This window comes from Pholis gunnellus, assembly GCF_910591455.1.
Source record: "Pholis gunnellus genome assembly, chromosome: 22".
NCBI lineage: Eukaryota > Metazoa > Chordata > Actinopteri > Perciformes > Pholidae > Pholis > Pholis gunnellus.
The window spans coordinates 14,362,602-14,377,481 of NC_136549.1; the positions used below are offsets into that span (position 1 = coordinate 14,362,602).

The 14,880-nt window shown below is 43.1% G+C and overlaps 1 protein-coding gene across 2 annotated transcripts in view; it reads left to right on the forward strand.

The window, feature by feature from the left end:
- ppfia2 (PTPRF interacting protein alpha 2) overlaps window positions 1-14,880 on the forward strand; it is a gene marked incomplete at both ends in the record, with an annotated part of 135,661 nt that overhangs the window by 83,772 nt on the left and 37,009 nt on the right. For both annotated transcript variants that reach the window (XM_079183916.1, XM_079183917.1), the window contains one exon: window positions 13,930-14,031. In XM_079183916.1, coding sequence (XP_079040042.1) covers window positions 13,930-14,031 — 102 coding nt within the window. The remainder of the gene's footprint in view (window positions 1-13,929; window positions 14,032-14,880) is intronic.

The window sequence follows — 14,880 nt, forward strand, 5'->3', positions numbered from 1 at the left end:
ATAAACTTGGCCTGTTTAGTAAACAGTTGTGTGAACTTTCGATGGACAAAAAAACGATTGTTCATTCACATACGAGAGAGAATTGTTTTGATCGGTGTGTGGCTCTGAATGCCGCTCCCCTGTATACGGGCCGACTCTCGGGTGGTCTGCTTCATGCTGCAGACCTTTTATAAAATGCCAGAGATTCACAGCACCAGGCCTTCGACACTAATTCATTTTGAACAGCGCCAGAGGCCATTTGACTTTCAGTGTTTACCTGCAGAGAGACAGCGAGAAACGGGGAGGAAACACTGGTGTTAGAGAGAGTGTGTGTAACAGCATGTCTCCTCCTGTTATCTTCACTGCCAATCGAATATGTACATGCACTTCTGCCCAAGCAGAGGTGATTGAATATACATCAAGGTATCTGTTTGTTTGTTTTTCTCAAACCCCAGTCGTCAGTGCTTTTTAAGGAGCAGCCGTATGACATGAAAACCTTCTCATCCCGGGTGGTTTGACCTTTAAAAGCCAACACTGCTGCTGCAAGACCGCGTGGATGATACAGGGGTATTTGGCAGGGTTCGGTGATGCTACGAATGGCTGTTTTCTAAGTCGGGTTTTGGATCCAACTTCAGTCACCGTGACTCATCGAGAGCCCTCAGGGCGCCTCGGATACCATCTCGCCACACGTCCACGACTGTGATTTTTCATTCTAGTCCATATAATTCATGTAGGAATCCTGTGAACTGTGCAGAAGAGGAGGCTGGAGGAGAGCGATAGCGCCGCCTGCACAAAGACGGCTCAGACGACCAGAGAAGACAAGGGCAGGAAACAGAGACGAAGACACGACTCTGTATTAGATGGTTTTAATGATGACCTTAAAGGCATCAGCCCTCTAAGGCATCTGACCACTGCTTCTCCAATTCCCCAGACGTATTGTACCATAAGAGCGGACACTCAATACTAAATACGTGTAGTCATTTAGATCATGTGATAAAACAAAACAAATTAGCCCAAAACACTTTAAAATATGCAGTTTTCCACTATTTTATTTTATGCTATGAGCACCAAAACCAAATTCCATTCCCCTTCAGTTTATTTGGATATCTTTGTTTGTTTTTTTGACGGAACCTGTAAAGCAATAACGTGTAATGCCAGTGATGTACTGTAATCTCTCCCTGAGCACCGTTCACGCTGCTCTACGGTAATTGTTAATTCATGCTGTTTGATATTTGCAAGCCATTTAGCTTTAATGCCGTGTCCAGGGCTAAACGGACACTAAAGCTACATCATACAACGTTTAACTGTCGACTGTAAACCGCCTATGGAGGGTATATGATCACCTTGATGGTTTGAGGCGCCATTAGACGATGTTATGCTCTCATCGGTGTCGTCAAATAGTAGTAAATGTTTAACTTTTATACATAATGCACATAAACCCCTTGAGAGCTAAAGAGATACTGAAGCCTGTTCTAGCTCTGCGCAGGCATTCTGCCATTTCTCAGACTATACTTCTTCTTCGGCAGCATATATTTGTGCCTTATTTCCAAGGATTTTTCCATTTAATCTTGTGAGTTTCAGATTGCTTTGCTTTCAACGGTCTGTGATAAATGAAGTCAAGGTTTAGGTCAGTAGGGCCTCGAACTCATTGAGGATCTCCTTTCAGCCTCTATTTGAGACAAAACACCAAGGCCAGAAAGCAGGAGGGGAGAAGGAGGTGTCGAGGGGTCAAAAAAGTACAAATCACCTATTTTGTGTCTGCTGCGTTCGGCGCCTAAACTAGTAGATTGAGAGGGGGTCAGAGATCTAGCTCTATCTTTGTATGTATTGCGTAGTTTTCTGTCATATTCGCTCTAAAATAGCTTCAAGCTTGCTTGTTAGTGTCCTGCGTCGCCTTTTAAGATTCCTGCGATGAAGCTTTCCTGATCTTGCCGATCTTTTTCATATCAGCCAAAACGAGATCGTCAGACCGTCTTTGATGCACAGAGGGTGTGTTGTTTACCAAGGCTGTCACTGGATGTTATCTGCATGGACAGGGATTGAATCATCAACGCTCCAAAGCCCACCCTCTCTCCCTACTGTAATCTTTGCAAATCCCACCACTTGTCTGATGAATTTTTCCCAAATGTGGCATCTCGCCGGCACCAAACAGCTCAGTTGCCGGCTTGGTTATCTGCCTAACTAAAATTGCCATGCTTATCTGGCAAACTGGCTGAAGCTCGCGTTCTGTGGCTTTTCATCTCTGCAGTGTCCAATTCATCAGCCGTTGCAGTGGAACAGCAATGTGTTGTTGGTTTCTTTTAATGGATTCGTCACATTTCAGGCGGCTGATGCTGCAGAACATGCTGTGACCTCAGACTGGAGCCTCTCATTATACCTCTGGCCCGCACATAACGCCTCTGAACAGACATGAGACCAGAGATTTGAATTAGTCAAGCAGTTGTTTAGCAGATTGACATACAATACATGTTGCTGCTTAAAACACACTTAGTTTTCTTGCATAGTTTTCAAATGGGAGCTAGGACGGCCCCCCTAGGACGGCCCCCTTTTGAACGATTAGTTGACTAATCCGTCGTTTTGGTCTTAGACGATTTCTTTAGTCGTTCAGCCTGTTTTTAATGCTTGACTGTTTCCAAGAAACTTCTGAACACATCTCTAGTAAACGCAAGATTTAAAGTGGTGCTCTTGTGTGATTCTTTGAGGAGAGACTCAACAGTGTATAGTTGACTAAGAATGTCTTTAGTCGAGGACAGCCCTACACACCACATACAAAAACCTGCTCAGAATTAGTGCGAAGTATAAAATTGCTAATTAAACTTCCTGTTTGTATCACCAAAATATTGGTGGGAACTGTAGTGCTAAACAGTAATTCATATTCATCCAAAATGCAAATGCAAAAAGTGACAAAATGTATATATATATATATATTTTTTCTTTTACAAATGTTTTATACATTCAAAACATTTTTTGATTATATTCCTGTAACACAGACATTCTCCTCTATCCATTCATATACAGATATTTGCTATACTGTATTATATGTTATACTATATATATATATATATAGAATACAGACATGTAAATAAAGGCAGGGAAAACTGAAAGAAAAATAGCATACGGTTGAAAGGGTTAATTGGTAATTAAAATATCAGTGAGCTGCAGCCCGATACAAGACAATAATCCTATTTACCAGCTAAACTAGAACAAAAGGACACAAGGTCGTCAGCCATGAGAATCTCCTCCTCCTGCTGTACGAGGCCAACGACAGTCACAGCACATCAACCGAGAGCCGGTCTGCTGCTGCTGTGTCCCTGGAAAAAAACAAAAAACTCGAACTATTTGTTCGCTTTGGAGCGCTGTGCTCACCGTGGGTAAGAGATGATGGATGGTCTGACATTTCCGGCCATGCTTGTTTGGGCGTTTCACAGCGATGTGCAGCTTCGTTGCTGCCTGGATGCCCCGGCATTATTGGGACCGAATGAATAGAGCGTGACAGAACATTACATGTGGAAAACAGAGAGTAGGCACTCTCGCCGGGTAATAAAGCGCTCTCCCCCTCCCTGACCTTTTTAATATGGGCACAGTATCACCATGCATTGCGGTGGCATCAATTTATGTCGGGGGAACCATACGTTGGAGCTGAGCGAGTCACGTCGAGAGCACATGTATCGGAGAAGGGATCTCTGTGGGATACTTTCTTTCATCGCCTCGCTCTCATTTCCCCAATGGCTTTGCCCTCCGCGGATAGAAATCCACAGACACACAAGTCCACAGAGATCTCTAATGTGTAAGAGGAGCACGTGTTGGTTGCTGCCTACAACAGTTATCCCAGACACAAATGAACTACGTTTACGTTGAAAGTCTCCTGGATAGTTTTATGAACACTGTAGGTTCATGTTTTGGCCATGATTTTCAATTTTTTTAACTTAAAAATCCTGGTTTTATGTCAGCTTGGTGTGACGATTTGGTGTGACTACAATACCCATGAGCTTTAGCAACTTAATTGTTTGCTATACGGAAGAAGCTAGTGAGAGCTGGAGCGAGTTCAGAAGACTTTGCTATTTGTTAGACGTTGCCCCACAGTTACTGAATTCATCTCACGTTTGACCCAAACCTTTGACTTTTTTACTAAAGAACCTGATATTTTCTAATGATGATTCAACCAGGAGAAATGCACGTCCGTTCAGCTCTGGCTGATGTTGTGAGGAGAGGCTGTGGAGGTGCGGCAGGTCCTTGTACGGGAGTTCAAAGGGATCAAAATTAGTTATTAGGCGCTCGAAGGGTGGTAAATTGTCAGGCTGTAATTTCCCCTCTCAGATTTATGACTTGGCCTCAAGGGGCCTTTGCAGCATAGAGACGACCCCTCTTACCTCGCCAGCTAAAGGTTATTGTAAATCACTCCACTCCTACCCTCAATGCCATCAAACTCTCTCACACAAACACCCTCACTGACCTTTCATTTCCCCCCTTTTTTTTTTCCTGCTGTCCATGTCTGCTTCGCTTTCCCCGAAATAATCATCTCCCATCTACAAGTAGCTTTTTTTTTCATTCCGCTGTTGTTTTCTGTTCCCATTAAAGGCATCGGTGCGGTGACCAATCCCCCGCTGCCCTGATATAACATCACAACAGGGTCATGCAAAGTGCATTCAGGACAACCGCTCATTGTCCTCTCCAAAGAACGGGCTCTTTTGTCTCTTTTAAGCGCATTTGTTAAAAAAAGTTTGACTGGCCAATTTCAAAATTAATCACAGGCAATCACGCTGTATAAAATCAATGCATTATTCAACCGACAACGTTCAGTGGTTTCCTTTTATTCGTGGCTGGTTCGTTTTCAGTTCATGGATAATTGTGAATGATTCATTTCGGCTTGCTTCATTCTGCATAAATGGGAAGTGCCATTAGGTTTCATGTGTATTGTTTGTGGAGGACACAAAGACATATAAAAGCAGACAGGCATGTCGCTTTATCAAGTTGATTGTGTTACTGTGTAGGGGAAGCAATGTAAATATAATCTAGTTTGATGTTTTTCAGTAGAACCCTACAGCTTCTCTGTATCTACATCGAATCATCCTCCTGTACGCTCTTTGGTTTGAGCAGCTCTTAGAAGTTGTGATGGCTTTACAACCTTCCTCTTCCTCTTCGAGGAATAAAAGGACGAGTGAGCCCTCAAACACTGGAATATTCATGTCCCTCACATAGGTAATAGTATGATTGTGAGTGGAGTCGGCGTGTGTCCTTGCTCTTACTTTGACAGATACACGGATGAAAGGCAACAACATGGTTCCTGAAGAGGCTCCATTGATGGAAGCACGCCGGCTGCTGTTGTAACACTTGTCGCCCACCTTCAGCTCACCGGCATGTCGCCGAGACAGAAGAGACGCTCGCTCAGCGCGGATAACCTTCTTGAATATTTAAAGCTGAGGAAATGAGCCTGCTGGCTGAGCTGGAACTGGTGTGCAGCGGTCCTCAAGGTCCCTCTGGCTCCTCGATGTCCGATCTGGAGTCTCTGTGACCGATCTCACTTTATCAGCAAGATGTAGGCCAAGAATCCTGCTGGCGTCTAAGAGTGATGCTGCGTGGTACTTGAAAGAAAACTCTGAGGTTTAAAACATTATATTAATATTGATTAGTTGAGCCAAAGGTCTTTGTCTTCCCCAGAACGGGATTTTAACTTTTAAATGTATCTAATTGGAATGCTCAGACGTGATTAAAGTGATATTATTCCACCTCAGTGCGGCGTCACTCTCTTGCGTGTAGACATTTGTTAACTGTGGGGAATGCAGCGTGCGTATTAATAGCAGGAGGCTCATCTCATCATTTATTTATAACCGCCCTCTGTCCTGTCCTCCCTTTGGTCTCACACTGTAAATATACCACAGTTTATCAAATATTAAAGAGCTACAACACAGTGGAGCTTTCTGAAACTCAGATGGAGCAATTGAAAAAGCACAAATATCACAATGAGGCTTCTGTTTAGGAAAGTCCCAGATAATGAGTGTTTTTCTTTTCTTTCTGTACTCCAAACTAGAGTCACGCTGCATTCACAAAGAGCTCTTTTATTGTTGCCGTGAGAGTTGTTTGAATTTGTCTAATTTATTCTTCGGAAGACGGTGAAACTCTGCACTCTTACCGGCTCGTTTTCAATCTCATTTCCCTCATTTCTTTGGGCTTTAGAGAATCTGCTGTTTGAGTCAGATGATGCTCGTCTTCCATTTCTTTACATAGATTCCTGAGGCTTGTCTGGCAGCGTTCATCACACGGAATCTTTTTCTTCCAAGCTGTGCTCTCTGCGTTTCACCTGGTGAATCAGCATGCCGTCAATCACACCACCACATCGCTGTCTCGCCTGAGAGTGATGCACAATTGCCGGGGTTTGTTTTTAGTCTGGAAGCTCAACTCCAAATAGTTTTTTTCAAAAGCTGTAATTTTTGCCAACAGTGGGGCCCCGTCCACCATCTCATTTAGAGTTTACCTTCTAGGCAGAATCCATGCTCACACACACACACACACACACACACACATTGCAGCGCGAGGCAGTTTGCCCAGGTAATGAGATGTGGGGGAAAGAGGGAGGTGGGAGTGGGTAATGGTCCAGCAGGTCATGGGTAAAATAGTGCTAGAGAGAGGCTCGGAGCGAAAACCTCGGCCCATCCAAGTGGAATTTCATACTTCCCAGCTGTTTGAATGGACCATAAAATAAAGCTTTAACGCTTCATCAAAACTGGCCACTGATGAAACGACCTTGGATAAACATTTTGAAAGAAAGCGTTACAATGCGGGATTTGCCCCCCACATACTGTAGCTGATGCGATGTGGATGCTTATCTTTCCTCGTTTAACAGTCAACTCAGCAATCAGAGCCTCCTCATTATCATGAACACGCAGCTCTGCTTCTGTTAGCAGACACCCGCTGCTGCTCGCAGCTGGGCAGCTATTTGGTAGCATCAAGGAATGTCAGCACAGCTCTCTTGAGTTCCCCTGAGGGTCCCCACCAACGCTCTGTGTGTGTGTGTGTGTGCATACTCTACATCACCCTCTACCTCAGCTGAAAAACCAAAACAGAAGAGGTGAAGGTCCACTTAGCTGATGCATTGGCACGCAATCCCCAGCATGTGCATCCTCACCTTTTTATTTATACACTCAGACTCGTCTCCTCTCCGTGCTCACCGAGTCGTATTTTCACCACAGTGCATTCAGCCACTCGCTTCTCTCTATCTTCGCCGTCCCACCATCCCATCTTCAGGTTATTTATGAGAGCAGCGCCCGCTGGCAGCGAGCGTTATGGGAATAACAATTCACCGGGCTGTGTTTTCCTTGAGAGATACAGCTAAAATAAATATCATTGAATGGAAACAAACCGCATTTTCAATGTTGTGAATGATTCAGTGAGGCCAGCATCCCACTGTAAGCAACTCTGGTTAAGCATTAGTTACACCTCGTATCGTTTTTTTGTATCTTTAATGTTGGTGTGTGTGTGTGTGTGTGTGTGTGTGGATAGAGCATAACAGACAACACAAGCATATCGAGTGTGATCTGTTGACTTTAATGTAAGAAAGCGACATTTATTTGAAAAAAGCAACTTTTGTTTGAATTGAACGAATTCACCAAAAAATTACATTTTTCTCTAAAAGAAACTCAGCTATTGTCTCTCTTTGTCCTTTGATCTAAAACTTGTACACAGCTATTGGTATTCATCAGCAAGTTACTTTTTATTGTCTTTGTTTGCTGCCTGTCTGATCTCCTAAAAATTACGTTTCCATACAATGAAACTGCTTTATAAATTACATTTCAAGGGAGACATACTTTCTACCGGATCACATTTGTTTTTTAAGTATCAAAACTAAGTTTCTTCTCATATTCTGTGGTGGGAGGATGGAGGGGTCAGACACCCTGGACACCGTTGTTCATGTTCCATCAGTTCACTTATTTTAACACTAAATGTATATCATTACGTATGAAACAGACAAAGCCAAACTTGTAGTGGTTCTCTTGCGCTTCACAACGTTTGAAACTGCCTCTGTAATCAGTGGGAAAATGAGTTTCCCTGATAACATAATTGAGAATGCGGTTTAGTTTTTAGGAGACAAGGTTGTTTTGTTCAGTGTGCGTGCGCCACATTTGACTTGATACACTGACTAGCTGACAGAACATGGACAAGTTAATTAAAGTGGGTGTCAGCAGGCTAAGTTTAGTGTGAGGACGACAGTTACACAATGAGCTAGCACTCCCAGTTTCACCAACACCAACATACAGTTTCTTTATGCTCACACATCTCGCATCTGTAACAACTTTTCAGCGTGCGATGGAAACATAATTCTACTAGTTTAGAGCAGACATTGAAACATTGAGGAGATGCAGTTTTAAAAACATGTCCTCCCCCCTGAGGTCGTAGCCTTTTCTTTAACTCTGCTCTCAGAGGATCGCTCTGATGGTTTGAAGGAGAGGAGAGAGAGAGGATGCTGTAGTCTGTTGCTGAGGAAGTTAAAGCTTACCAACACTGTTGGGGCGCTGTGGCAGGGGATTGCTGGGTCTCGCAAGCATTAAAGCAAATGATGCAATTTGCAGAAGGGCTTTTTCTTAGGAGGTGACTGTGATTAGCTGCACTCCTCTGGGAGGAAGATTTATGGGCTCTAAGCTGCTTTTTTTGTGCCTGACCTACTGCACAAACGTTTAGAAAAAGCAGTGAGGCAAAGAAGTGTTGTGTTCTATAATGAGACAAGAGCTTCATTTTCAGATTATTTCCAAGATAATTTGACATAGAATGGATGTGTTGTGATCACTGCGGGGAATTAGATTATTTTGGGAGCCGAAGAACAAAAGTGCTCTGGATATTTAGCAAATATGGTGATTTACAATAGAAATAAAGCAATATGCACATTTATGGCTGCTTGCACCCCTCAAGTGTGAAGTTGATTGGATGAACAGCTCTCTAAATATGCCAGTCATACATGCATACATGTGTACATATGTACCTACGTACATGTATGTCATACATACATGTATACATATACACAGACAGACAGAGAATCCGTTTTAGTTAGATAATGCTGCTATAGCGCCACCTATTGGCCGAATGGCGCCACATTTGTCACGGTCACTCAGACGTCATATCTGCACATGTCCACCAAATGTGGTCCCAATAGAGCAAAGCATTCAGGAGAATGATCAATTTAGTCACAAATGGGCGCGGCTTATATGAAAATATATATTTTTTTTTAATTGTTTCTGGGACTTGCAGTTCAAAAAGTAAAGCTCATTCTCTTAGTGTCATCCTCTGGCCGAATGGCAACACATTTACAACTGCACATCCTTGAGTCCCCGGCAATACACAAGCCAAGATGAAAATGACAGACAGACAGACAGACTTACAGACTTACAGACAGACTTACAGACTTACAGACAGACTTACAGACTTACAGACAGACTTACAGACAGACAGACAGACAGACAGACTGACAGACAGACAGACTTACAGACAGACAGACAGACAGACAGACAGACAGACAGACAGACATGCAGACAGGCAGACAGACAGACAGACAGACTTACAGACAGACAGACAGACAGACAGACTTACAGACAGACAGACACAGACAGACAGACAGACAGACTGACAGACTGACAGACAGACATTCCTTGCTATATTTAGGTCTAAAAGAAGAAGAAATAAATCATGAAACGCTTATAATCTTGCAATCTGATTTTACAGTATACATAATCTCTGTCCTTCTTCTGCTCTGTTGGTCCATTTTAGGTCAACCCTCTATAGAGATGACTTGGTTACCACGCCAACGCTTTATCTCCTGTTGCTACGGTAACAGCCGGGTTGTAACAGTTGACCCGATCTTCCTCTGCGGATGATCCGGTGGTTAACTCGCCGGGCGTTTCCCTATAGTACACACATTTGTCCTGACAGTTTAACCTTCGGTTACACAATTAGGTTCCCATCGGCCTCAGCGATGTCAACCCTAGTTCTGTCTGGTTGGTGGCACGATACAGACATTTGACTATAATAAACAGCAGGATAATCATATAGGTTGAAGTCCAACTAAAAGCTATTCCCCATCCCCTTTCCCCCCCGATGTTCTCCACAGATGTTAGAGACAGCAGACAGACAGCGGGGCTGTTGAATTAGATCGAATGGAATTGTACATGTGTATCTAATCGACTGGCGTGAGCACTTCATAATGTTAATTCATCGTGAGATAATTAAATCATGATCACGAGAGCACAGATGGGTAGATTTAGTTTTCCAAAATATGCGGCCAGAAACATTTACAGCCACAGCGACGACTCTGGGACTCCACATTTGTGGAGCTGCTTTCACACCTTCGAGCCGCTCCGATTAGAACAAGCCGCAACAGCAGCCTGCGGCAGAGTCCGCTTGGAAAAGATTTAAAGATCCCAAAGCATCTGATCCCGATCATTGCAGATTAATTGGCTGTCCCGGCAGAGTTCAGGTCCAGCAAAGATCTGCATGACCGAACCCTGCAGCTCTGGGGTTTCACAGCGTTCTTCCCATGAGGAAGGAGAGGCCATGTTCCTCTGCCTACGCTGGCGCGTTATGACCACCTTTGATGACAGACGTAAATCCACTTGACTTTGTCGAAGCCTTCGCTCATAATACAGAGTGAGTCAGTTGTAATTCTGGGATTTTCATGGTGTCTCTGTGCAGAGGATTTGTTGCTCTATAAGGTCTATAAGGATTTGTTGCATTGCTGTGGCTATGAGGAACAATATTGTGACTCCTCCTGGAGTTTGTGAGTTATTGTGCTCGTCTGCTGAAGGGCAGGTGGTGTACGGGTTCTGAATTACAGCGTGTGCTCGGATAGACAGATCACTTTATTTATGATTTATGGTTTTTCTTTTATGTCAAGCATGTTTTAATTAAAAATGAGTAAAGTCATAATAATGACAACTGATGGTCATTCATTTATTTTTAATTATGGTCTTGTTTGTCATGTGTTTCTTCAATTAATTGATTAAGTGTTTGCTCTATAAAATATCAGAAAATACTGAAAAATTACAAGTTCACAGAACCAACGGTGAGGTCTTCAACTTGCTTGTTTTGTCTGATCAGAAGTTCAAAACCCCAAAATATTTAAAACGGAACAAAAGCAACTTTCAAAAAGCCGGAACAGTTTGATACTTGTATTTCTTTTTCTTGACAAATTACTCAACAATTATCAAAACGGTTGATAATTAACCTTTTCGTCCTCTCTGGATAGGATTGATCAAAATACATATACCCTGAACCCATTGCCATTTCCCCTTTTTGATTGTGAAATCAAACACAGAGAGCATGCTGGTTATTGTGTCACATATCAACTGGTTCTCAATTAAAATACAACACAAGCCGACCCATCACTCGGGAGTCACATGGAGACAGCTGAGTCTCTGCTTGATCCCTTTGTACCTGATGTGACCCGCTGCAGAGACGCGTCGGCTCCGCGCTTCATTTAGACGGTGACGGCGGTTTGAAGTCTTCCTGAGCGACGGGCTGTCTCTCCTCCTCTGATGGTTGTTTACAGGAGTTTCACTGTCAACAGCTCAGAATTCCTGAGTGTTTAGGGAAACAACAGCTCCGGGAGACCGTTGTCGCGGAGCGGCAGGGCGATCGGACACTAATTGGTGCGCAAATGTAGTTCAGACGTATTTAGTCTTTTGTCCGTGTCCATCGGCAGAGCCGGTGGTCTGGCAGAGGAGGCCGAGGAAATGTCACGACAGGCTGGTGCAGCTCACATTCAGTGTTTCCCTTTAGTGTGTTCTCTGTGTGACCCGTGAGCTTCAGCATACTCACTGTTGATTTGAACTTTAGTGCAAAAAACGTCCGAAATGCTCTGCTCCTCTTGTGGAGCCAGTATTTTTTCTTCTCCTCCTCCTCTTCTGCCTCTCATTTTCCTCTTCTCTCTCTCCTTATTTTTCTTTTCTTCTTCTGTTTTTTTCATCTCCTCCTACTCCTCCTCTTCGTCTTTCATCCCCTCCTTCTCTTCTCTTTCTTCTCCTCCTCCTCCTTCTTGTTATTCATGTTCTCCGCCTCTTCTTCTTTCTTCCCTTCCTTTTCTTCTTCCTCCTCCTCTTCTTTCCTTCTTCTTTTTCGTCCCGTCTTTCCCCTCATACCTCGTCTTCTATTTTTTCTCCTCTTGCTTTTTCATCTTCTTCTTCGCTTCGTCCTTCTTCTCGTCCCTGGTCTTTCCCGTCTCTTCCTTTCCCACCACCTTTTTCTCTTCTCCCTATTTCTTCTTTTTCTCCTTTCCCTCCTCCCCCTTCCTTATTCCTCCCCCTGTAACTCCCCCACCTCCTCTTCCTCCTTCCTTTTCTCTTCCTTCTTATCCTGCTTCTCTTCCACTTTCTTCTCCCTCTTTTGATTATTCATCCCCATTTCTTCTTATTCATCTTCTGTATCTTTATTATTATCATTATTTCCATCGTTGCCTTTACTACTACAGTAGTAGTAGTAGTAATAGTGGTAGTGGTAGTAGTAGTAGTAGTAGTAGTAGTGGTAGTAATAGTAGTAGTAGTAGTAGTAGTAGTAGTAGTAGTAGTAGTAGTAGTAGTAGTAGTAGTAGTAGTAGTAGTAGTAGTAGTAGTAGTAGTAGTGGCACATTTCATGAATGACCTGCCCCCTTCTTTTCCTAGAAGTCTTCAGTCTAATCTGCTCATAGAAGTTCAGCTCAACATGTGAGATCATTTATTATTTCTGCGTGTGAAGAATATGTGTTTGACTAAAAGTGCAATCTGCCGTCCTGATGCGTTCTCCATCACACTCAGCAGCCACACGGTCTGTCATCTCAGCTGTTGTAGTACTACTCCACGGCGCTCTCAGTCCTCCTGTTCGCTCAGTGCTGAAGAAGTAAATCCACTACAGCCGGCATTGTGCCTGCACTGCTGGACAGGGACGACCCTCTGTCTGCCACAGTTTGTTACACTTCAGTCGTTTCCCACTTATTGTACAGTTGATTGAGCCTTTGTTGTAAAAGTACTGTATGTAATACCTTTATGAGACAAACAAGGTCAAAGAAATGAAAAAGGCATAGTATATGCTTTGGATGTGAATTAGGGATCCACCTACATCCCTGTCTGTCAGTCAGGAACTGTACATCTTTTTTACCCACACTTGGTTGTAATCTTGATTTTGTTGCAGTTTAATGACAATAGATTGCTTTTAATATAAAATACTTATTTTCACTGTATGTCAGTTCGACAGTTTGAGGGCTTTAATAGAAGACATGACATTGTGATCAAGCTTCTTCTTGCTCTAAATTGTATTTTAATCTCAACATATTCTTATTGTTGTAGACGTTATTGTCTATTTTGGCAGCTTTGTGACTTTATTTATATTTGGGCACAGGGCAATAAGGAGCATTAACTAGAGCTAGCCCAGTGAATCAGCTGCTTCAATATATTTAAATTAGCTTATTGACGATTATATTAGTATCGGCATTAAAGGCAGCCGATAAATAACAGCTTTTTATCTTTATATTACAACTGTAAAGTGCCCTGCTTAGTGTATATCTTTAACAATTCTCTAATTACCAAAATGTAGGATTTCTTTTTAAATGAATATCCAACAGCCAATATTGCTATTGTTATTTAAACTCAATAAAATAAATTATTGGCCTTAAAAGTCTAGTATTGCTTGGTCTTGAGTATTAAGAAATTTTTTACATATTGCTTGTAAGTGGACTGCAGGTAACATCAATAACTTTATTTGATTTTAACAGTTTATTGTCTTTAAAGCGAGAAGACATGACAAACCTTGCATCAACAGTATATATTCCATTTTTCTTCTCTACATATTCATCACCCGCTGCTTACAGCCAGCTACCATCCAACAAATCTCCGCCGCTTCATGTTGCATTGCATCGCCGTGCCGTGCGCCGTGGAGGTTCTGTTGCAGGGTGTTGTGTGAAGCTGACCGTGATCTCTTTCTCTCTCTCGTGTTGCTCAGGAGTTTGCCGCGCTCACCAAGGAGCTGAACGCCTGCAGGGAGCAGCTGCTGGAGAAGGAGGAGGAGATCTCTGAGCTCAAAGCCGAGAGGAACAACACCAGGGTGAGGGGGCGGCATCTTTAAAAACGTTTACTCCCCTGATTATGCTGCCACCAAGTAGTTCAATCTGCCACTGATGTACTATGATGATTCTCTGAAGCAGTTCGGTGGCCAAAGAGAGATAATCCTTTAGTCAGAAATTGACTTTATGCTGATGCATGTTTCTTCCATATTCACCCACTTGAATGTGCAAGTTTCTCAAACTTTTCCCCGAATTTTAATGTGAGCTGGAGAGAGCCTGCTGCACACTGCGATAGACGGCGTCCTGAGAAAGCCGGAGCTATCTGGTGTGGAAGGTTTTACGGCTGCAGAAGCACTGAAGCGACCATGCGAACTGTCTGTTTCCAATGCCCAGACATACCTCATTAGCTCCGCACATTTCGCCTGAACATTTTTGCACTTACTTCACATGGATGGCTGCTCAACAGTAAAACTAGGTCCAAATGGCACCGGTGCCCTGCAGTGTCCAGGTCAAAGTGGGGGTACAACTAATGACATTAGCGTATCAGCTTGATTCTGTGGAGCTATCTTCAATACAAAAACATTTTCTTTTTAAAGCAGTAAGCACACTCTGCTGTTGACAGATAAGACTCTGTTTTCCATCCCCACCGCTGATTAAGTGTGGAGTTCAGTCGTGCACTATCTGTCTCTGGGCGGAGGCAGAAGATTTTAGCACAACAAGCAGCTGAGACAAACAGAAAGGAGGGAGGTGAGGAGACGGAGACTGACAAAAGTCATTTTCTCTCTCTCTCACTTTATTATCACCTTGAATCTTCTCCCATAGGCAATTACCAAGCATTTTGTAATCGAGCTTGGTTCAGTCGCTGGCAGGGTTTTTTTGCAGTTCATAAT